Source organism: Hydra vulgaris, chromosome 03, assembly GCF_038396675.1.
Source record: "Hydra vulgaris chromosome 03, alternate assembly HydraT2T_AEP".
In the NCBI taxonomy this organism is placed as follows: domain Eukaryota; kingdom Metazoa; phylum Cnidaria; class Hydrozoa; order Anthoathecata; family Hydridae; genus Hydra; species Hydra vulgaris.
This window is the reverse complement of record NC_088922.1, coordinates 21,854,491-21,879,000: the sequence shown is the minus strand read 5'-3', so window position 1 is coordinate 21,879,000 and position 24,510 is coordinate 21,854,491. Positions and strand designations below refer to the sequence as shown.

The following is a 24,510-nucleotide window of genomic DNA, read 5'->3' as shown; positions in this document are numbered from 1 at the left end:
TACATATACATATACATATACATATACATATACATATACATATACATATACATATACATATACATATATATATATATATATATATATATATATATATATATATATATATATATATATATATATATATATATATATATTATATATATAAATTAGTGTGCATGTTTACAATGAACTTTTTAGACAGCACAACAGCAAGCTTTACAATATTGTGAAGAAATAAAATCCAAAAGAAAAGTTGAAAGTTTAGAGAGTGAAATTATTCGTTTTCAGAGAAGAATTCAACACGAAGAAACAAAGTATTTATAGTTTTTACTTACATCTCTTTATCTTATTAAATTCTTTATATCTTTTATATCCAAATAATTTGATGCTTGATTGTTTTTTACATTGTTTTTAGTCGTGGCAGTGCACGTGAGATCACAGAAAAATATCAAAATGCACTTACAACATACAACAACACAAAAAATTTGATAGAACAACACATCAATTTCAGAAAGGTTTTTTTTTTAATTATTTTTTTAGTTGTTAATTTAAATGTTATTTGAAAAAAATTAAATTACAATAAAATCTTTGTATTAGAGAATTATCTTGATTTCATTTAACTGGCGGCCATTATATTTTGTTTATTTATAGTATAATTTATAACTATATGATATATATATATATATATATATATATGTGTATATATATTAGGGTGATGACTTTTATACAACCTTGTTTCCCTGTATCATAATTTGATGAGCTTTCATTCAAGATTAAATAAAACATAACATTCAAGGCGGTTTGATAAAAAGAACCTCACGCACAAATTGATTTTAAGAATTTTGTTTATTAGCTTTTTAGCCAAATATTTGAAGTCACTGTAAGCACATACAAAATTGAACACAAGCTGTAGAGTCACATGCATACAACATTATATAGGATCATCAAATGCACAAGGAAGTCAAGTATTCACGATAATGTTATTAGAGAGGATGAATCTCAGTGGGAGGTTGTCCTTATTGCGACAGGTGTTGTGCAATTCTTGCATAACTTTGATGCCACGCTCGCAGCACAGGTTGCTTGGGCAATGTTGATTGGAGAGTCATCTGTTTTCCTGTAGGTTTTCAAGCAATTGAGATCTTTTGGGTAGTCATTTAGAGCTTCAGATAGTTCTTCAAAATCTTCAACACGGAGCAATTGACTGCTGAACCAATGGACAGCCCAAGAGTAAGAAATGAATGAACAGATTTCACGCAACCTGATCTGGGTTTCTGGCATCAGAATAAACGCAAGAAGGGCTAGATTGGCATGAGAGTTCCAGCATGCATTGCTAATGTTTGGGATCTGTTTGAAATTCATGAAGGGGATCTCATTCCTCTCAGTGACAGAAGACACAAGTGAGGTGGTTGAGAAACTTCATATCATCTCTCCAGCCACCTGTTTTCTTAATCTCAGTTTTACCATTGCTGAAGACTGCTTTCAATTTATCGTAATTGCTCATCAAATTCTGCACAAATAAATACTCAATGTTTGGTGATTTAGTTGACCCATGGAGCTCATCGCCATGACAACACGGTCTAGCACATGGTGCTAGCAACTGATGAACTTGGGTTTGGGGTGATCTTTCTCTTCGAACATTTGCTGCAGACGAACAACGTCTGTCTTCTTGTATTCATGTTTGCCGGTATTCATGTTTGTTGTGTTGACAACAATCATCACAACTGATCCCCACGGGTTGAACTCCTCTAACACATCCTGGAGTCCTGCAATTGTTTTAGATTCTTTCTTGAGGACCATGGCCTGATATTCAAAGCCCTCAATGTGTTTGCCATCAAAGTGTATGCTCCACTTCTCCAGATGAAGTGTGCTCACCAAGTGTTTTTTCACCTCAGCATATGACTCCGTTCGCTCAAAGGTGCTTCATAAATTGCCATGTTGCCTCTTCTTGATGAGGTTTGAAACTGGACTAAGTTATTTGTCCAGGTTTCCTTGTTCTTCTCCATGTAAGAAGAGCTCTTCTTAAATGACATGTTGTCTTCTACTCAGCAACTGAAATAGGAAAGGCCTTAATGTCAATATTATTTATGTAACAAATTAAAGAAACTGTTATTAAGTTTTCAATTGAACTGTTATTGTTAATATATTTTATTTCAAAAGAAGCAAATAACAATTACAGAAAATGAAAGAGGCAGACACTAATAAAATATTATATGCTCAATTATAATTTGCGAAAGAGTCAAATGTAACTTACCAAATAATACAAGGATCTCTTTATACTTAAACTATATGAGAATTCGCAATAATTAAGATAAGGCAATAATAATGTTGACACCAAATTACGATAACTAAAACTCAACTACCCGCTTTGAACACCAGTTTACAGCAGACTGCAAAACAGTTGAAGAAAATTTTAGAACTCTACAGAAGCTTTCCGAACAATTACGTCACCGTGACCTCACTGTTCTGGTTGACGCCGCACAGCGTTATAGGATGTTCTGGAAAATTCTATGCATTTCTATGCTACATAAATTATTGCACAAGTAGGTTTCATGACTTATGTTATATATAGTATATATAATATATATATATATATATATACAGTATACAGTATATAATATATATATATATATATATATATATATATATATATATATATATATATATATATATATATATATATATATATATATTGTTAATACAATTACATAAAATGCTAAAGTGCTACATAAATAACATTTCAAAGTGGTTTGTGCGTGACCCTTTTCAATATTTTAATGGAATAAACATCATTTTAGTCATTAATAGGCAAAAGTCATCACCCTAATATATATATATATATATATATATATATATATATATATATATATATATATATATATATATATATATATATATATATATATATTTGTTTAAATTTACAACATTTAAATTTTTAAGATTTAAATTTTTGTTTAAGGCTGTTATAAAGTTGTAAAATTTTAATAAACTAATGGGGATTTAAATAATAATGTTAATGAGGTGAAAGTCAAATTTAAAATCCTTTATCTGAAATTATATGTTCCAATAGTTGAACCTTGAACTTTTTACTACAAATAAAACATTTATTAAAAAAATGTATACCAGTTTTCTTTATTTAAAATTTAATGCCAGTGCACAAAAAAGCAATGGCCAGCTGGTAAGTGATAATGGCATAGTCTGGTCAGATGGCGGCCAGATAGTCATAGGCTGGTGTGCACAGTTTCGAAAATTCATCTTTATTCGGTATTTAAATTAAAAACAGCTAAAAGAATGGCTAAAATAAAATTTTTAAAATTATTTAAAAAAACCAGCAAAGCAATTTTATTTATTTATATTCTAAATATAATAATATAAAAATGGGCATATAAGCGAGTACGTAAAGGCAAAAGGTTAAACGCAAGACTGATAAAACATAAAAAAAGCACATACTCGCATATCAATATAAACTTTTTTTTTTTGAAAGTTAAGAGAAATATTTGATAAAGATATTGTTAAATGAATAATTATATTTCAATTTTTTTAAATAGTTAATTGAGAAAGCTTTAAAGCGGCGTAGTGAGAGGTTTTTCAAGTTCCAAAAGTATATTACTGATCGCGCCAGGTATAATTTTCTAATGCTACTTTCTCAAAGAGGTTATTCTGGAAAGCTAACATTAAACCATGAAGAAAAGACCCTTATTATTCAAGTAAGTAAATTTTACAACTGTCTCGTTTTTTATTATTTCATAAAATTATCCAAGTTCTATACAAACTTAAATATTTCTAAGGTGAATGTGGAAAACGCAGCTGGTGCTTCCACAAATGATTCAAAATCTTTATCAGGAGGTGAACGTTCTTTCTCAACAATTTGCTTCATTATGGCTTTATGGGAGGCAATGGAAGCTCCATTTCGATGTTTAGATGAATTCGACGTATTTATGGTGATATGTTTTTGTATTTTAATAATTTTAATATTTAATCTATATGAAAAAAAGCAATTAATTTTGTATTTATTAGTTAATATTTTTTAAAGAGTTATTAAATTGATTTTTTTTTTCTAGGACATGCTTAATCGACGAATTTCTATGAATATGCTATTAAAATTAGCTAAAGAAACACCAGAAAGGCAGTTTATTTTGTTAACTCCTCAAGACATGAGGTTTGTATTAAATATTCTAAATAAAGTGTATTCATGTGATGGACAGGTTGTTTTTTATGATCGCATATCTTATTATCAAGCATTACATGGTTTATCTCTAAACATTTTCTCGATAAAATTTTTATTACTAATTTTCTATTTATTTATGATCAAAATTTCTTACTTATGCACTCCGTGTTTTAATTTTTTTTCAGTCGTAAATTGATTAGGCCAGATACAATTGGTTTTTCAGTTGATTATTTTCCCTTGGAAATTGTAAAAGTATTTTTCCAATGTTTCTTGAATTAATTCAAGTTGTTTAAGTGTCCTAACAAGTGTTGTGAAAAAGTATAACCGTCAGTGCTATGATCCCCCTTATATAAGTTGATCTTTTACCATTTATTTCTGGATTAGTGAAAACTTGAAAAGATTTACTAAGCTGTTTACAAGTTCACTGTTTTACAAGTTCACTTAAAGTTGCTTGTACACAGACAATTACAATACTTTTACTCATAAGCCAGTTTAGTTTTAGACATTTAGGCTCAAGACCAAGACTGAATGCTTCAAGGCCAACACATCACAAAATTAACCCAAGACCAAGACTTTGAAAGTTTTTACAAGACCGGGATCAAGACTTAGGTTCTAAGAAGTCCATCACAATAAAGCTCATGCTCATACATGCAAGGGGTGAAAAAAATTTTAATTTTCCTAACATAAAAAATTGGAGTTAAAACCTTGTTAAACCAACGCGATGAACTCTCATTGAGAGCGGCAAGTTGCGGCGATCTACGGTTTGTTATTAATAACTAATCCATTCATCGAGTTGATATTTTTCGTAAGAATCAAGAAAGTAAAAGCCAGTAGAAATCTGAGACCAAAACTAAGATGAATACTCTAGGCTTTCAAGACCAAGACTAAGACCAACACTTTAGGCTTCAAGACCAAGATAGTTAAATAGAGTCTCAAGGCTTCTCGAGACCAAGACTTTGGTCTCGAGACGCCTTGAGACTCTATTTAACTATCTTTTTTGCCAGTTTTTGTTTCTTCATTTTCTACTTTATTTACCAAAATTTATTAATTGTAGTTATAAATAAATATAAATAGAATAAATTTTTTTTATTTAAAAGTTAAAATTAAAAAAGATTTTTTAGCATTTTTGCCATGAACATGACGGAAAAAATTTTAACATAATTCTATAGTTATGTAATGTATTATTGTATCAAAAATAGTAGCTCTAATAATTCTAATTAATATAATCTTATTGTCTTATTGAAAAGCTTCGTGCACTAAACAATCTGGTGTACAAGATATACTTGCGTTTCATCCTACATGAAAGTAATGAAATCAGCCCAAGGACTATCACAAAGAAATACAAAAGGAATCCAAATCAGTCATAAGGTTAAAAGTATGATTATAGGGTGAATCAGAATAAGAAAGAAAAAAAAAAGTTTTAATCAGATCATGATCTGAATGAATCATAAGTATATTTGTTGTCAAAAGTATTCCATGAATACTTTTCTATAATAAAAGTTTTTGTTGCTTAACTTTTCAAATCTACCATAGTGCCATTAAACAATGTCTCTGCTGTTTTTACTAAATTTCTATCATTAGTTTTCTTAAATACAAATTTCTAATAATTTCTATGTAAAACCAAATATAGTAATATTCTTAGAATAAATATGACTATTCACTTGATTCTCGAGAATTTCTAATCATACTCGTGTCATAAATTTCTAATCATACTCGTGTCATAAATTTCGAATCATACTCGTGTCATAAATTTTGAATCATACTCGTGTCATAAATTTCGAATCATACTCGTGTCATAAATTTCGAATCGTACTCGTGTCATAAATTTCGAATCATACTCGTGTCATAAATTTCGAATCATACTCGTGTCATAAATTTCGAATCATACTCGTGTCATAAATACTACAATGATTATGTAAAACAAATTTTTTATTATTGTAATTTTAAAAAAACAAAATAATTATGTATGTGATATTAATAAATAATGATAATTTGATATTATTAAATGAAGACGACGACAACGAAGATGATGATGATGATCTGTTTCTTTTTTCATTAGCAACGTTACTAGCAGTCACAACGTCAGGATATTCAAACTGCAAAATCCAGATCGTGGTCAACTAACCATTCCCTTTGAGCCTGAACCAATGTAGTTATGTAATATGTATATATATTTGTATAAAATCTTGCTTATTTTTGTTATTTAATATATAATATATATAATGATCGATTTGCTTTTTTTGACGAAAACATGACCAATATTTAAAAACTTATGATAAGTCTAAATTTTTGTTTTCTGGATGCATTTCTTTTGGCACTAGTAATATCTTGTATACTTGTTAATCTGGCTGTTTAAGCATTGTGTGACTAGGCTATAATACAAATTTAGGGTTGCTGCGATGTTTTTAAATAAATAGGATTAAGCGCTTGATATACACTAATTAGAAAGCACTTTTTTATTGACAATCTATTTAGTTGAGAATTTTAATCACATCTTTTGTTGAAATTGTACTCCAAACAAGACTTTAGCACACGTTTTTCTTGGCATCATCAGTTGTCCGAGTCCATATTTATTGTGCTTCTTTAGTAAGTGTAACATATAAAATACTGAATTTTAAAGTAATTATATACACTGTTCTCCAAAACTAAACGAACTCTAAATAAAAATTCTTTTCCAGGAAATAAAAGCGTTTTAAATAATTATAAATCAATTTTAATTTAAAAATCGTTATCATATATATTTGCTAATAAATGTGGAAAATATTCTTGGAGCCTGGTCACAAGTAAAGCAACTTCGTAAACAAGTAAAGCAACTTCGTAAACAAGTAAAGCAACAAGTAAAGCAACATTGACAAACTTTTTAGTTCTACGCCTCATAGATGTTCTTGAAGTTATTAAAAGCAATGGAAATGCCATTAATTAGTGATCTGATATAATTTTGATGGTAAACGTTTCTTTAGTTTTGAAGTTGAATTTGAAAGCTCATTTTTGCTCTCTGTAGTTTTTTATGGCATGTCAATATATATTTATATTTTGCTGATATGTCAATACATATTTATGTCAATATACTTTATATAAATTTTATGGTATGCTGATAGAATAGTAGCTTACACCGTATTTTACTTAAAGCAAAACTTTTTTGTTTTAAAAGTAAAATAATAATTAGTATACTAGATGTTTTTATGACATTTTATATTTTAACATGTTCAGTTTTGGAAGACAGTGCGTATATATTTTTTGTTTTTTTAAATTTGATTTTAGATGGAAATAAAAAAGTGGCATCTGAGTGTTGAACCATTTCAACAATTTTTCTGTACTTACATTTCAAAGTGGACTCGTCAAAGTCTTATGTAGGTCTTTTAGAATCCAACTATTTTGCATATTTTTTCTTAAATACTGCAGCTTTGCGGCCAACATCATTCCAATAGGATTTCAAGTTCTTTAAGAGTGCATTAGTTTGTTTCCTATAATTTTAGAATCATATTAGTCTAACTTGACAATTAATTGATCTTTAATTGTTGGATCTTGAGCAAGCACATTATTGGATTACAATGTGTATATATAACGATATGTATAACGATATATAACGATATGTATAACGATACTTCATTGTTGTATTAAGATTTGTTCTAAAAATAAAAAAGTTCAATTTATGTGTGTACATATATGCATGTTGTATATATTATATGTGTGTATATATACATGGTTGGATAAAATTTTTGGACAATCTATGCATATAGAGTTTTATGAAAATATTTGTTAAATTAACAGTAGTACCCGGATAAAATGATGTATGTTTCAGTTATATATACTACGACTCTAAGTATCTGCAACCAAAACCAGTTTCAACTCATTATGTACATTTTTTGCAATGAATATCAGCCAGAAAAAAGCTTGACCAAACGTAACCGAAAAAATATAACAGCATAAAGTTAGCAGAAAAAAACAAAATTTTTTAGGTGGTTAAACACACATTAGCTATTCATTTTTTCAAAATAAATAGCTAATGTGTGTTGAACCACCTAAAATATTGTTTAGAGTGAAAAATTAAAATTAATTAAAGTTTTTTTTTGATAAAAAATTTTTACGTGGCGCACATGTTACATTATTGTTACGCACATAGAATAGTATATTTTTATGCACTCTGGTGGAGTTTTTACATGCACATAAATTTTCACATGATTTTAAAACACTTATTTTTTAATTTTTGTTTTTTTTTATTAACATGAACAAACTAGCTTTTTAACCAACGGTATCGGAAAACCATAATCGTTTAAATTACTTTGCATCAGAATCACACAAATGTTGCATACTTGCGGCTTTTAAATTTATTAATCGTGAATTTTGTTTTTTTTATTTATTTTTAACGAGTTTTTTTTAAAAGTATAAAGGGCAGTTTACTTTTTTTTTTAGCTGAACTTGAAATTCTTTTAAATAGAATTTTCAATGCACGTATATAGCTTGTGTTCTACTAGTAAAAGTTACATATAAACTATATAATATGTAAACAGTGACGAGGTTATTTGGTCAGAGACACCCCTCCTCCTACAAAAACCTTTTATCATGACTCCAAAGTTTTTTTCAAAGAGGTCATTCAATGAAATTTGAAGGAGAGTTCGCAAAAACGACCCTGAGACATAATTTTTTTAAGAACAAAATGATAGCTCATTGAAATGCCTTACTTAAAAAAGTGGTATTTGCAAAGACATTAAATTCTTATAAAGCTAGATAAACATTTGTTAATGGCTGTTAAAGTGTGAATTTTAAACTTTATGCTCCGCGACAATAGTTTTTACAGCAGTTTGTATTATTATTACAAAATGAAATGATAAAAAAACTTTTATTTGCTAAAGGGCCCCCTAAGTTTGGGCCCTTTAGGCGGTGGTAGCCTAGCCAAGGCTTTCTATAACTGTGTATATTTTATTTTAGAGAACAAATTATATATAAATGTAAATATTGTAATAAATAAAAATATTTGTTTCGAAATTATCTTTGAAAAAAACCGTTATTGTTTTTTTTATTTATTAAATTTTTTACTATTACATATTTTATTATTGTTATTGGAATGATGTCCTCTATCATACGTAAATACATACATGCATACAAACATACATACTTACATACATACATACATACATACATATACTACTGTGATCAAAAAGTAAGGTGAATTTTTTTATAAAATGAAAAATCTTTATTTATTCTTCCAAATCTGTATCGTCCCCCTCAAAATAATCCCCCCCGGCCCCAATGCACTTTTGCCAACGTTTTTTCCAGTCTTCGAAGCATGCCGAAAAGTCCTCGGTAGGGATAGCCTTCAATGCGCGTGCCGATTCACGTTGGATCTCTTCAATGGACTCAAAACGATTTCCCCGGAGTGGTCTCTTGAGCTTTGAGAACAGCCAGAAGTCACACGGTGCTAAGTCGGGCGAATACGGTGGTTGTGGAGCAACATGGGTAGAGTTTTTGGCGAAAAACTCACGAAGAACCAGTGCTGTGTGCGAAGGCGCATTATCGTGTTGCAAAATCCAAGAGTTATTGGCCCATAATTCCGGTCTCTTTTTGCGAATAGCTTCACGCAAACGTAGACCCAAGTCTCATCGCCAGTAATAATTTGTTTGTAGACGTCTTGATAGTCAGAAAGCATTGCTTCACACGTTTTAACGCGACGCTCTTTTTCAAAGAAATTGAGAAATTTCGGCACCAAACGTGATTTGAGTCTTCTGAAGCCCAAATGATCCTTCAAAATCGCTTGCACCGACCCAAATGATATTCCAACCATGTCAACAAGGTCTCGAATGGTTAACCGACGATTTGCAAGCACCAATTCTTTGATTTTGTTCATGTGGCGATCATCAATCGAAGTCGATGGTCGTCCGAAGCGTTCCAAGTCATCAACACGTTCTCGGCCTTCTTTGAAGTCTTTGTACCACTTGTAAACATTTTTTTGAGACATAGTCTCTTCACCGAAGGCCTTTTGCAACATTCGATACGTTTCAGCAGCAGAAATATCATTCCGCAAACAAAATTGAATAGCACTTCTTTGCTCAACAAAATTAGACATCGTGAAAATCGCCGAATGCACTTTTGGTACTTCAGAAACAAGCGTAAACAAAAAAAAAATAATTATGAGTTTGACATGTAATTTGGCGCAAATGTTAATGACATTCCTACCAACTTAAAAATAAAAAAGATTGGACGATTCGAATAAGGCGGGAAGTTTAAATTAAAAATTCATCTTACTTTTTGATCACAGTAGTATACATACATACATACATACATACATACATACATACATACATACATACATACATACATACATACATACATACATACATACAAACATACATACATACATACATACATACATACATACATACATACATACATACATACATACATACATACATACATACATACATACATACATACATACATACATACATACATACATACATAAATACATACATACATGCATAAATACATACATACATACATACATACATACATACAGACATACATACATACATACATACATACATACATACATACATACATACATACATACATACATACATACATACATACATACATACATACATACATACATACATACATACATACATACATACATACATACATACATACATACATACATACATACATACATACATACATACATACATACATACATACATACATACATACATACATACATACATACATACATACATACATACATACATGGTTACGTTACCCGCTTAACGCAGTAAATAATGGGGAAAAAACACGTCCGTAAATTTTTCAAAATTTAAAAATGTCATTTAGACGTTGCCTTGAAAATTTTGAAAAATGGCGGGTTTTTTTTTTTACACTTTTTTCAATTTTAAATTTAAATAACTTATAAAATAATAAATTTATACTAAGTTAATTGGTGGATATATTAAATTGTTATCAGATGAACATTTGGCCAAGTTTTCAGAAAAATTGATTAATGCTGTATTCAAAATAAGAAGCTATAAAACTTTTTTAGTTAATAATTAAATTAAAATTCAATCACGCTATTTTTAGACATTAGTTGTTTTTTTTAATATTTATTAATAAATACCATTAGTATAAAAAAAAACTATAAAGTATCAATTAGTTTTAATTTAAAATAAAATTTTGCTTTCTGTGTTTTTCAATAACTTGTAAAATAAATTGATGTTGCTCGATTCTTTGTGCACACTCGCTTAATTTATGCACACTCGCGGAAACCCCCAACAAGCTTGATTGCTCTTTCGGCGCAATCATTTTGTGATTCTAATTGTTCAATTAAATTTATTTACAGTTCGTTAATCTTTGAAGAATGTCCACTCTAGTGGATTCATCTGGAGCCATTCATGATCATTAATTAGTCTTAATAAATTTAAAGAAAAGGTATGACCGTAGCCCAATTACAAAAAAAATAAAGATTGAAAAATTTACTGTCAGACTTTTGTTTTCCCAATTAAAAAAGTTTTGGTCTTGGGGCAGAAAAAATGTTTTTTTGCCATCATTGTTCTGGTGAAGTCTGACATTTTTTCATTGAATAAAGATAAAATAACAAACTCTTCGGTTAAATACCAAAGGTTTGAAGTTGGAGTAAAAAAAAAAATACACACGATCTTGCACAAAAGTGTACAGATGATCTTGGACTACTCCACAGATGTTTGACAGATGTAGTAATCTTTTGCCGATTTATGCTATCTGCCATGTGATATTATCTGTCATGTAATATTTTCTGCTACTCATTTTTATTTTATTAAAATGCCTAATCTACTTTCCATTTTGGTTTTCATGATATCATCAGCTGTTCATATGCATTTACTGCTGAAAAGTGGAAAAGTTGTTTAAATTCATTGCAAGATCTGATAATTTTTTTCTTTTCCAGCTTGCAGTAGATAATTTTTTTCTTCTCCAGCATGCGGTAGTGGTGTAATGGTAAAGTGCTCGCTTCATAAGCGAGAGGTTCTGAGTTCGATCCTCACCACGTCCCTGGTAGTACCGCGCTCAACCTGTTTCTCCGCGCAGCGGCCTTGTTCATCAAGGCTTGTGTTTCGGAGTTATAGAGTTGAGAGAGGGTTATAGCCACTATTAAGTAGCCTCCTCATCTGTAGTGGCCTTCTCGGCCTTAAGGAGGTGAATAACAAAAAAAAAAAAAAAAAAAAAAAAAAAAAAAAGCTTTAACATTTAGACTTGACTGCTCAAATTATTATACTTTCAATTATTTCCCAACAATTCTGTAAGCAATGAAAGGTCAGAGTTATCTGATCGAATTGGTACTCCAGCTTTTTCCCAAATTTTCATAAGCTCACCAAGAACAAGTTTAAAAATATCTCTTGCAGTCGCTTTTTGAATAAAAAGGTAAGTAAGAGTATCTATTTGACATGTTTTTTTGTTGGTAGGCGATCGAAGCTTGACAAGTTATCAAATTCAGGGTAATTCAGTAATCAATCTTGTTTATTTTTTCTGAGGTTCATTATTGCAATAAAATATCGTATCTAATAAACTAGTTTAAGATTATTTTTAAAATTCCAATTTTTCTAATAGAAATAACATTCGACTTTTTTTTTAAGAGTTAGGTACCATGATGCACTTTCAGTTTTTAATTCATAAAAGTATTTTAATAGGCCTTTTTTTTAGGCGGTTGGTTTAATTTGTAGTATAAACTTATACCTACAAAATTAAATTTATTATTTAACAAAATATTTTACTATTTACAAAAAATTTAAAAAATAGTATCAAGATATCCCACCCATAGGGTTACTTGATAACAGGAAGAAGCTTCTTTCTGATGAACCTACAATTTGTTGAAGAAAAATCTAGATAAATGTTTTTACTAATTTATTATTGCTTTTTGCAATTTGTCTTAAAAACGAAACGAACTATACTACCACAGCAAACAGTTCAGGAGTCTGGAGTCATAGCATGCCATGACATGAGCAATCAGCTGACAGGTGACAGCACACAGACAGAATTTCGTTGACAAGTGCCATTTCGCAGCGGAAAAAACAAGTGCAACTTTTTTGGTTTATTTCATTTTCTTAAGTCTGGTCCGTGTCAACGTCACGGAAGATTTTTAATAATTAAAGGAAGTATCCAGAAGTTTCCAGAAGTTTCCTGAAGCTTGCAGAAGCTTCCAGCAGTTTCCAGAAGAAGCATCTGGAGGCATCCAGAAATATCCAGAAACATTCAGAAGCATCCAGACGCACCCAGAAGCTTCCAGAAGCATCGAAAAGAAGCATCTAGAATCTTCCAGAACAGGTTCACACAGGTTCATTTTACTATATAAGAGACATGTAAATCGACATGTAATTCAGTCAGTATATGGAAGTCAATCAGTCAGTATTATCAAGACAGTTTATCGAAATGAGTTTTATCAAAGTGTTTTATCGAAGAACATCAATACAAGAAGTGAAATATAACAAGTGTTTCATTACATCAATACAGTCCACATCCAACCAAGACGTTGTGTTCCACAGAGCATCACAAGGTAAATGTAACACGGTAAGCCTTGAGAAGCATGATTATTTATTTTTATTATTTTTATGACTTCAAGTGCAAAAATGGCTCCCGACAGTCTTGGATTGGAACTAAGAAAGAAAATTATAGCCGATTACGTAAGTGGAATGTCACAAAAAAGTATTTGTGATAAGTATCGCGTGAAAAAATGGACCGTATCAAGACTATGTTCCAAATATCGCTCAACGGGGAAGTTGGCAGCAGATAAAAAAGGTTGATGACCGCGTTCCACCACTTTTAGAGAGGATTCTATGATCGTCAGATCCGTCAAGGATCCCTGGATATCATCAGTCGAGATACAAAAGCAATTAGAGCTGCCTGTATCGGACCGAACAATCAGACGACGTGCTGTTGAAGCTTGATTGTTTTCTCGACGCCCTGCACAGAAACCGCTGATTTCACTAAAAAACCAGAAGAAAATACTCCTGTTTGCTACATCTCATATTGACTGGAATGAGCAGAAATGGCGAAATGTCCTGTTCAGTGATGAATCGAAGTTCAACATCATTGGGAGCGATGGCATCCCAATGAAAAATAAAACCGCGTCCCACATGGGTTCCGCGTGGGTTCCGTGTGGGATTGATGGGATTTACGTGGGACAGATTTTCCCATGTGGTATCCGTATGGAAATTTGTCACCTTAAACCCATGTGGGTAATCCCACACGGGTTACATGTGGGAACCATATGGTATTTACACACATAGGAAATCCCACGTGGGTTTCCTGTGGGATTTGCATAAGAATTAATTTGAAAGCTGGAAACTAAAAAAAAAAAATTTTATAAAAAACTAAAATAATCGAGATTGCATTGCGTTACGTTTATATTGTGTGAAAATATTCTATATTAATATAGAGAATGGCAAGCAAGTATGTAAGTACCACGAATAATGTTTATCTTTCTTTATAGAAATAAGATTAAGATTTGTGCAAATAGACGTATTATTAGGATAATATAATAGTTATTTGAATATAGATCTTGAGTAAATTATTTGCAAACAACTGATGCAAGTTGAAATGTTGTCAAAAACCAATCTTGCATGCATGGGACACTGCAGTGTCCCACAAAGAAATGCAGGTTTGAAAGTCAAAGAATTCCCAATTTTTTTTATTAAAAAAAGAACAAAATAGGATGGAGATGGGTTTCTGTAACTTTTTTTATGCTCCAAAACTTTTAACTTTAGATATAATCAGGTCCTTAAGACTTAAGGGACTTACGAACTACATTGAGGAACAAAAATAGGATATTTGCAGAAACTTTTCAATTTTTAATCTGGAGTACCACAGTGTTATTGAGAATAAAGCCTCAGGGTTTAGTTTATGATCTAAAGTAATGTTTAAATAAAAAATATGCTTTAAAATGCATATAGTTATACATATAACTCCTGATAGTTAACTATATGTATAACTAGTTATACATATAATTTGTTATAAAAACTTATTTTTTAAGGTTATGTTTGAACAAATTAGTACCAATTAATTCAAATTCAAGACTTAGTTAAAGTTTAAGTTAAAGTTCTTATTTATTCATTTTTTTTGTTAATTTTATATTTATTTGTTCAAATTTATCAGTTAGTACTATTTTTTACTACAGTAAGAATGTTTATCATTATTGATCGTGATTTTATTAGTAACTTAATTTTATTTTCAACCTATTTTGACAACACCCTTTATATTTTAAATGATGACAGCTTTACTTTTCTATTGATGTTAAATTTATTACGTTTCAATAACTCAGATTGAATCTTAACTAAATTATTGTAAGTTTTGTAGGGGTTTGTTGTATATCAAATGGTGTTGTAAATAAAGTAAAAATAATATATATATATATATATATATATATATATATATATATATATATATATATATATATATATATATATATATATGTATATATATATATATGTATATATATATATATGTATATATATATATATATATACATATATATATATAAATATATATATATATATATATATATATATATACACATATATATATATATATATATATATATATATATATATATATATATATATATATATATATATATATATATATATATATATATATATATATAAAACATCAAAGCAATAAAATTGATACAAGATATCACTTTAAAATGAATACCATTAACATTGTGATGATAATAGCATTAGGAAACTAGTATTTATGTATTATTATTATACTATAAATAAATAGTTTTTTAATTCATTTTATAAAATGGAGACTGACAACTGATAATTAATGGAAATAAATACAAATTATAAAAATCATGTAAACTTCATTTATTATTTCTAAATACTATATTAATGTTAGTCTACAAAGTTAAAATCAATTTAGAGCATTGTTATTAGTTCTTTTGGGATTCGCACTTCCACTTCTGTCTCTCAAATTTATAAAATAGGTGGTCAAAGCTTGCTCAGTAGGTAGGCTCTCAGCATAACAATGCTTTTTTCTTACACTTTCTAAAAAGAAATATGGCAAATTGATTACTTATTTTACCTAAATCATAGGGTCATCTATGCATAATGATGTCAGATGATGACCCGGTTTATTGAACACCTTCACCCTTTATCAAAATCAGTCAATTTTTTGCCATCTCCCTTTGAAAATGGTGTCAGTTTTTGTTATCATATTATGATGGTATATCTGAATTGCTAATATAATATAAAAAATGCATATACCATCAATTTTTTTCTGGTTCAATTATACATTTATTCTCAACAGTACTTAAAGTAAAAAAAAAAAACATAAATTGTTTTTTCAGATAAGCAAGCTAATTTCTGAATTTAAATTGTTTTTCCTATGATCCTCTACAGTTTTAAGCAACAAAAGCAAGAAGTTTTTAGACCACATTGTTGGTGTAAATACCTCTAAAACCTTCTCATAGCTAACATAAATTGTTTTACTTTTTTTTAAACAAAATATTTTACTTTTTTTTTTAATTCAATTTTTTAATTGACATTATTTTAGTCTCAACATCCCCTCCCCATTGTCAATTATTGTTAAACTCACACTGCCCCTCTATCTACTGGCATCATTTATGGATGATCCAATAGCCTAAATACTATATATATATATATATATATATATATATATATATATATATATATATATATATATATATATATATATATATATATATATATATATATATATATATATATATATGTATATATATATATATATATATATATATATATATATATATATATATATATATATATATATATATATATATATATATATATATATATATATATGTATGTATGTATATATATATATATATATTATTTTTACTTTTTTTACAACACCATTTGATATACAACAAACCCTTACAAAGCTTACAATAATTCAGTTAAAATACAATCTGAGTTATTGAAACGTAATAAATTTAACATCAATAGAAAAGTAAAGCGTCATCATTTAAAATGTAAAGGGTGTTGTCAAGATATGTTGAAAGTAAAATTAAGTTGCTAATAAAATCACGTTCAACAATGATAAATATTCTTACTGTAGTAACAATTAGTACTAGTTAACAAATTTGAATAAATAAATGTAAAATAGTGAAAAAACAATGAACAAATAAGAACTTGAAATTGAACTAAATCTTGAATTTGAATTAATTGGTACTAATTTGTTCAAGCATAACCTTAAAAAATAAGTTTAGATAATAAGTTTTATGTATAACTAGTTGTACATATAGTTAACTATCAGGAGTTATATGTATAACTGCATGCATTTTAAAGCATTTTATTTAATTTATATATTACTTTAGATCATATTACTTTGAATACTGGACCCAGAGATTTTATTCCCAATTACACTGTGATACTCCAGATTAAAAATTGAAAAGTTTCTGTAAATATCCTGTTTTTGTTCCTCAATGTACTTCGTAAGTTCCTTAAGTTTTATAAACCTTATTATATTTTATATGTTTACATTTTCATCTTTTAACATTAGACGAAAGTTTGTGTTCGTGCTTTTTTAATAAATCTTTAAAATTTGATTGATTTATAAATTAAATAGCGCAATTTCAAGACCATAATGTTGTAAGGTTCAAGGTGTTAACATTGTAAGGTAATAATATTGTCAAACTAACGATAAGTTTTTTTAATAATTAAAATGCCTTCAAAATGCTGTGTATCTCTTTGCAAGTCGAACTATTTCAACTACAACAAAAATATCAATTTCTACAACTACAATATCATTTGCAACTACAACAAAAATATCAATACTCGACTACAACAAAAATATCAATTTATAAATTCCCGAAGAATCTAAAGGAGAGAAAAAGATGTAGTGAAGCTATCCCAAGAACTGGTTTTATTGTTACAGACTATACAGCAGTATGTCAACTGCATTGGCCAAATGAAGCACCTTTTGAAAGCAAATATGGGAAGCAACGACCTTTAAACCCACCATCTGTTTTTAGAAATATTCCGCCTAGTTGTTTAGCCACACCAGCAAGTAAAGTTAGAAAAACTGTAACTTTAAGCGGTTTTCGAAGCATTTTACCAGATGAGTTAAATGATTTTCTAAAAGAGGATGAACTTATATTTGACGATATTCAATCTTTGTTAAGTGATAATAACGATGTTATTGTTTTTCAGCTTAATAAAAAAAGTTTACACATACAATCAAAAATGTAAAAACTTGGTGTTCCATTATTTATTTTAGAAATTTTCAATGATTATTCATTTGTAGCTAACCATAATGGCACAACTTGTAATATTTCATTCTGTAAACAAATTAAAGTTAATAAAAACAAAATCAGCTTTATTTGAAGCAGTTAGATTTTTAAAAAATAAAGAAAGTTCGCTTCAGTCAAATATTCTATTCAAACACCTTAATGCTATGAGAAAAGTTAATGTTGGTGAAGTTTTATATACTTCAGATATTATATGTAGAGCATATGAGTATTTTGCTATGCAACGAAGTTTATATGATTGTTTGTGTATTGACTACAAGTTGCCAAGTATAAGGACTTTAACACGATTGACTTCAAAAATAAACTCAATGGAGGTTAAGTTTCCTAAGTTTCATAAATAGTATTTTTATAAATTTAAATCCATTGAAAAGAATTTCTATACTACTAATTGATTAGGCCTATGTCAAAGCTTCATTACTTTACCAAAGAGGTGCTTTGTTTGGTCAAGCAGTAAACTACCCTGAAAAGTTAGCTAAAACAATTTTATCATTTATGATTAAATGTCTTTTAGGAGGTCCAGAATTTATATGTAGAGCTCAACCTGTTTCAAGTCTTTCCTCTGAATTTCAGTTTACTCAATGTCAACAGTTTGTTGATACGATAAATAATATTGAAAATAGTAAGACACTGGTAATAATTACTGATGGTAACCGTGTAAATCAAAGATTTTTTGGAATGTTTAAAACAGTTGATAGTAAACCATGGTTAACAACATCAGGTATATATTTATTGTATGATTATGTGCATCTCTTAAAATCTATACGAAACAATTGGTTGACAAAAAAGACTGGCGAACTTCAATTTTTGAACAATAAAGAACTGGCTTTGGCTAAGTGGAGTGATTTAGAAACTTTATATAAAACTGAATGCAATAGTCTTTTTAAACTCTCTAAACTTACAGCTAAATCAGTTTATCCAAAACCAATAGAGAGACAATCTGTAAAGTTTTGTTTGTCTGTTTTTTGCGAAGAAAAAGTAGCTGCATTAAGAACGCATCCAGAGATTGAAAATAAAGTATTTGAAGGTACTGCTGTATTTATTGAAAAAATAATTTTTTTTTGAATGTTGTTAATGTCAAAGCACCTGGTGCTGGCATTCGGTTTAGAAATGAGTTATGCAGAGAAATCCACTCAGTTGGTGATCAACAGTTACAACTGCTACGAGATATTGCTGAACTGTCAAATTTTATGAAACCTACAGGTAAGCGTGTAAAACAGCTTACGCTAGATACTAGTAATGCAATAGCGCATTCATGTTATGGCTTTATTGATCTCGTAGAAACTTTGTTGAAAAATGGAGCAAAGTATGTCTTATTAGGTTGGTTTTCAACAGATCCACTTGAAAAAGCTTTTTCTAAGCTTTGACAAGGATCTGGAGGTGCTTGTAATGTTTTTTATTTTCTCATTAGCCTACATGTCTCTCAATATGTTTGGGTTTGTAAATATTTACCCTGTTGAGATATATTGATAAAACTTTTTTTTTGCTTGAATCAACTTTTGTTGGTGTTTTTTATTGTTGGTGATTTTTATTGTTACCATTTTTAGCAAAAAAAATTAAAAATACAGTTATCTTTCTAATATATAGATATATACTTTGTTATGGTTCTGCTTGTTATTGATACTATTTAATATTACATAATTATTCTTAATGAAATTTGAAATACGAAAAATATGATTATCTTTTAACAATTTTTTGGTTTTCTTTTTATATTTCCGTCTTTACTATTATTATTAAAAAACATAGACTACCATTACACCCTACCTAATATAAAAATATATCAATATAAGTAAAAGTGAAAGTTTAATCAGCCTTCAGTTTTTACGGCATTTTGCGCTATGTCAAGGCCTGTTATTATAGAAGGCCGTGTGTGTGACGAAAAAGTAAAGATACTTTTGCATCCAGTGGCTATTGCACCCAACCTCTACATCATTGAAAAAGTAAGTTTTTACATTTTTGTTTTTATTTTTTTGTTTAACTACTTATCCTAATTGATCACTTTTTTTCAGGATTCTCCTCATGGGTTCAAGCTCATTACGCATAATATGTGTTCAATTACCCATAATACGTTAGTTATTGTAAGTAATAAATTAGGAAATAATTATTTGTGAAATATTGTAGTCATTAATGACTTCAACCTGGCTAATAATTAAAATTGCTCGACTAATAAGGTTCCTTATTGAAATTGCTCTCTCTCTCTCTATCTATCTATCTATCTATCTATATATATATATATATATATATATATATATATATATATATATATATATATATATATATATATATATATATATATATATATATATATATTTATTGTATTATATATATATATATAATTATATTATATATATATATTTATATATATATTTATTGTATTATATATATATATATATATATATATATATAATTATATTATATATATATATTTATATATATTTATATTTATATATATTTATATTTATATATATTTGTATTTTTTTTTTAGAAAATGTTTGAAGAAAGTTAGAAGATACTAAAAACCTTGGTATTATGCAAGCCGAAGCGATTTAATTAATTCAATCGACAAAAAACGGCGTGTAAATCGCAAAAGAAAAAATAATATTTTTAATATTCGTTTTGGATGTATTGATTAATAGCATTTATTTTTAAATAAATTCATTTTGCAACACGTTTTTTAATTTTATAAAATTTCGTCATAATAGTTTAAGGTAAATCCCACATAGGTTATAGGTGGAAAACATCACATGTAAAAGATCAAAAATGCTACACGTTTTGAATACCGAATGGGATAAAGTAGCAAATACCAGATTAAGTTAAGCCTCTCTGAAAGCTTCGATGATTAATTTTAAATTACTATTTAAGTAATTTTTAAATTAAAAATTATCATAGAAGCATTCGGACTTTCATTTGACTAGTATTGACTACTTTTATACCATTTAAATTAAAATATGTGGCATTTAAGATCTATAACATGTAGTATTTTCCACCTATATCCCATGTAGGATTTACCACATAAAACCCATGTGGGATTTACCATATGAAACCCACATGGGACAAAATAATAATCCCCATATGGGTTACATATGGTAAAAACCCACGCGTATCCCATATGGGATTTACCATATAAAACCCACATGGGACAAAATAATAATCCCCACATGGGTTACATATGGAAAAAATCCACGCGTATCCCATGTGCGCTTTTTCACTGGGTAGTAGCGATAACTTTTTTACCACCATTTTCCATTTATAGTCATTCTTATTGATAAGTAGAGGAAAGCTTTCATATTTCAAATTGGTTTCCGTTGTTTATGAAAAATCATTTATAAAGAAGTTGGTTTCGAGTTTATGAACAATCATTTAGTTAGATCATAGTTCAGATTAAAAAGATACATTAATCCAAAGATATCAATGCTAATAACATGATTACTTTTTCTCAAAAAAAAAAAATCTTATTATCTTTTATATTTTTATGGATTTGTTATTTATATTAATTTTTTTTTCATTTTTTCAAACTTTTAGTATTATTATCTTAAAAATGTTTGTAAACAAAATTACTTTTTTTTTTACTTTTTTTTGTGGAAAAGTATAAACTTTTATATTTACAACGATCTTTATAAAATTAAGAATTAAACAGACAGAGGGGTGATATATATGGTTTGGTGATCACTACTTAAATCCTGCAGATTTTGTTGATTTATTAGAAGCATGCAATGAGCATCCAAAAGCATTAAAATTGTTGAAAACATTTTGGTCCTCAGAGCCAACACCGATTCCAACACAACGGGCAAATATATGTGCAGAACGTGCAGTAAAAATGAAGGAAGATTTAGTGCCTTAATGTCATAGCATAAAAAAACTGAACATTAAATACTTAATTTCTCACAAGTACACTGTAAAATTATTTTAATGACTCATGTTTATTAGTTTTCTCTAGAGTACTGGAACATGTGTCGCAAAATTACATTTCTTATATTCTATAAATCTAGTTTTTAAATAGGGGGTGAACTTTTTTGAGATATAGTATATATGTTTGATATTTTCTTGATTTTTGCATAAAAACTCCACTAAATTGAGTATAGGGATACAGGATTGAAAAGTTGTCATGCCCCTAATATATATATATATATATATATATATATATATATATATATATATATATATATATATATATATATATATATATTAAAATTTAGTTATTATGACACTCTAAGAAGATCAAATCAACGAAACTCAAACCTTTGGTTTTGAACCATCTAACCATTGCACTACGGCTACTACAATATATACCAGTTAATATACATATACTACTACAATATATACCAGTTAATATACATATACACCTCCAACTGCTGCATCCATAGAGCAAAATTTAAAAAAAATTTAAAATTTAGACTAGTCTGTTGACATGAAAATCATCTATAATTGCTTTAAAAATCAAATCATCTAATATTTTTTGAATATGAAACTTGAATATGAAATTGGTTGAAAAGTAGTTCGTTCGAATATGAAAACGTTATAATTCGGTCGAAAATAAAATAATACTATGATTGGTTAAAACAGTTTAGGCCTCAGTAAAAAAACTAGAAAATAATTCTAATTTTTCAGTTTTTTTCTTTTTTTCTTTTTTTGTTAGATTAAATTATTCAAATTTTTATAGATCAAAATGTGACACAAAACATTTGTAGTTATTTATCAGCCGCGATTTTGTTTTTATGTATAGTTTTTGTTTTATTTTTTAAAGACATTGACAATCCAAGAATAGTTTTTGTATTTTAAACGAAGTCTTATAATAAATTGGAAAATTTTTATCATAAATAGAATAAAATGTTGTAAAAAGACTTTTGTGAATGGTGTTTGAGTTGTTGCTAAAAGTTCGTAATTACGCAACGTATCATGTCCGTAAATTATGCAATGTTAAATTTAAATGTTAAACAAAACAAAAAAACATTACAAGTTTTTCCTTGAAGAGCTTTAAATTAAACCAGAAATTTATATAGCGATTCACGTTTAGTAAGAACCGCCTCGCAATAGAGCATAAGTCAGGCACTGCAAACGAAGCAAGTAAATTACAACGAAGTAACAATTGTTATTCTTTAAATAGTTCTATATTAACTTGGCTAAAAACGTCAAAATAGTTTTAATTTCAGAACTTGATTTATTTGCTGAGAAAACTGAAAAACGGTCAGGTACATCCGTTTTTAGGATAGCTATTGAATATCATTCTTTTTTTCTGTTAGAGAGGCGTAACAAAAGTTACAAATTAGAATCTGTCTCCGAAAGAAGATTCTAATCTGCGTAAAAAAAACAACAACGACTTAGAATATATGATTTTTTTATAAATCAAATTTTAATAACATAAAACTGTTTTTGACTACATTAAGTTTATTTTTCTTGTTTTCCGTTAGGGTTTTCCATAAAGTACGTACACAGGTATGAGAGGATGGGCGGTTACATAAAAATGTGCAAAGAGGGGGTGGGAGGGGAAGGAGTTAAGACAGTGTTTGACTCTATTTTTCCTAAAACTTGATTTATTTTATTTTAACAAAAGCATTAAATTTCGTGAGTTTAAAAAATTATTGTTATATTATGTAACAGAGATAGGTCGAAATAACTAAAAAAATTTTTTGTTTTTATTGTTTTGAAAAATTTTCACACGCAGCGTACTCATCGTAGGTCTTAGGCAACTTTTTTTTTTTATCAACATTAATTTTGAAAAACTTCTCTCAACATGGGGCCATTCTAGAAATAAAATGAAAGGGACGAATCTTTAAAAACTTTTTTTTTAAATGCAAGTCTTCAAAACTAAAAATCTGCCAATTGAAATGTGTTAAATGCCGATTACATTTCTAAAAAACCAGCTATAAGTTGAAAATTGCATTTTTTGGGGGTTGTCACACACCTACTTCACCCCTTAAAACCGCCCTTTCTCTCACAACTAACTTACCGTAAGAAAAACTCGCAGCAGTGAATTATATTAAAATCTCATCTACCACAATTGTAAAAAAAAAAAACAACCAGTGTGGTATTATATAAGAAACTGAGTTTTCAAGTCTATTATTTAGAAAAAAGTGCGAAAAATCCAAATAAAATACAACTTCAAAAACAAGAA

The 24,510-nt window shown here is 28.5% G+C and overlaps 2 protein-coding genes and 1 long non-coding RNA gene across 4 annotated transcripts in view; 2 read left to right on the top strand and 1 right to left on the bottom strand.

The window, feature by feature from the left end:
* The window catches only part of LOC100204530 (structural maintenance of chromosomes protein 6), a 97,805-nt gene extending 91,474 nt beyond the window's left edge, over positions 1 to 6,331 (top strand). For both annotated transcript variants that reach the window (XM_065792638.1, XM_065792639.1), the window contains exons 27-32: positions 181 to 296; positions 398 to 497; positions 3,528 to 3,686; positions 3,768 to 3,920; positions 4,041 to 4,138; positions 6,207 to 6,331. In XM_065792638.1, coding sequence (XP_065648710.1) covers positions 181 to 296; positions 398 to 497; positions 3,528 to 3,686; positions 3,768 to 3,920; positions 4,041 to 4,138; positions 6,207 to 6,300 — 720 coding nt within the window. In that variant the 3' untranslated portion in view covers positions 6,301 to 6,331. The remainder of the gene's footprint in view (positions 1 to 180; positions 297 to 397; positions 498 to 3,527; positions 3,687 to 3,767; positions 3,921 to 4,040; positions 4,139 to 6,206) is intronic.
* Positions 6,332 to 9,566: 3,235 nt separating this feature from the next.
* On the bottom strand, positions 9,567 to 10,211 carry LOC136078557 (protein GVQW3-like). Its single transcript, XM_065794334.1, has one exon. It carries the CDS (start codon positions 10,209 to 10,211, stop codon positions 9,567 to 9,569), a length of 645 nt encoding a protein of 214 aa, XP_065650406.1.
* Positions 10,212 to 14,497: 4,286 nt separating this feature from the next.
* On the top strand, positions 14,498 to 21,066 carry LOC136078024 (uncharacterized). Its single transcript, XR_010637450.1, has 4 exons — positions 14,498 to 14,881; positions 17,591 to 20,338; positions 20,408 to 20,476; positions 20,884 to 21,066. It is a non-coding gene; the product is annotated as an uncharacterized LOC136078024 (long non-coding RNA).
* Positions 21,067 to 24,510: the final 3,444 nt, after the last annotated feature.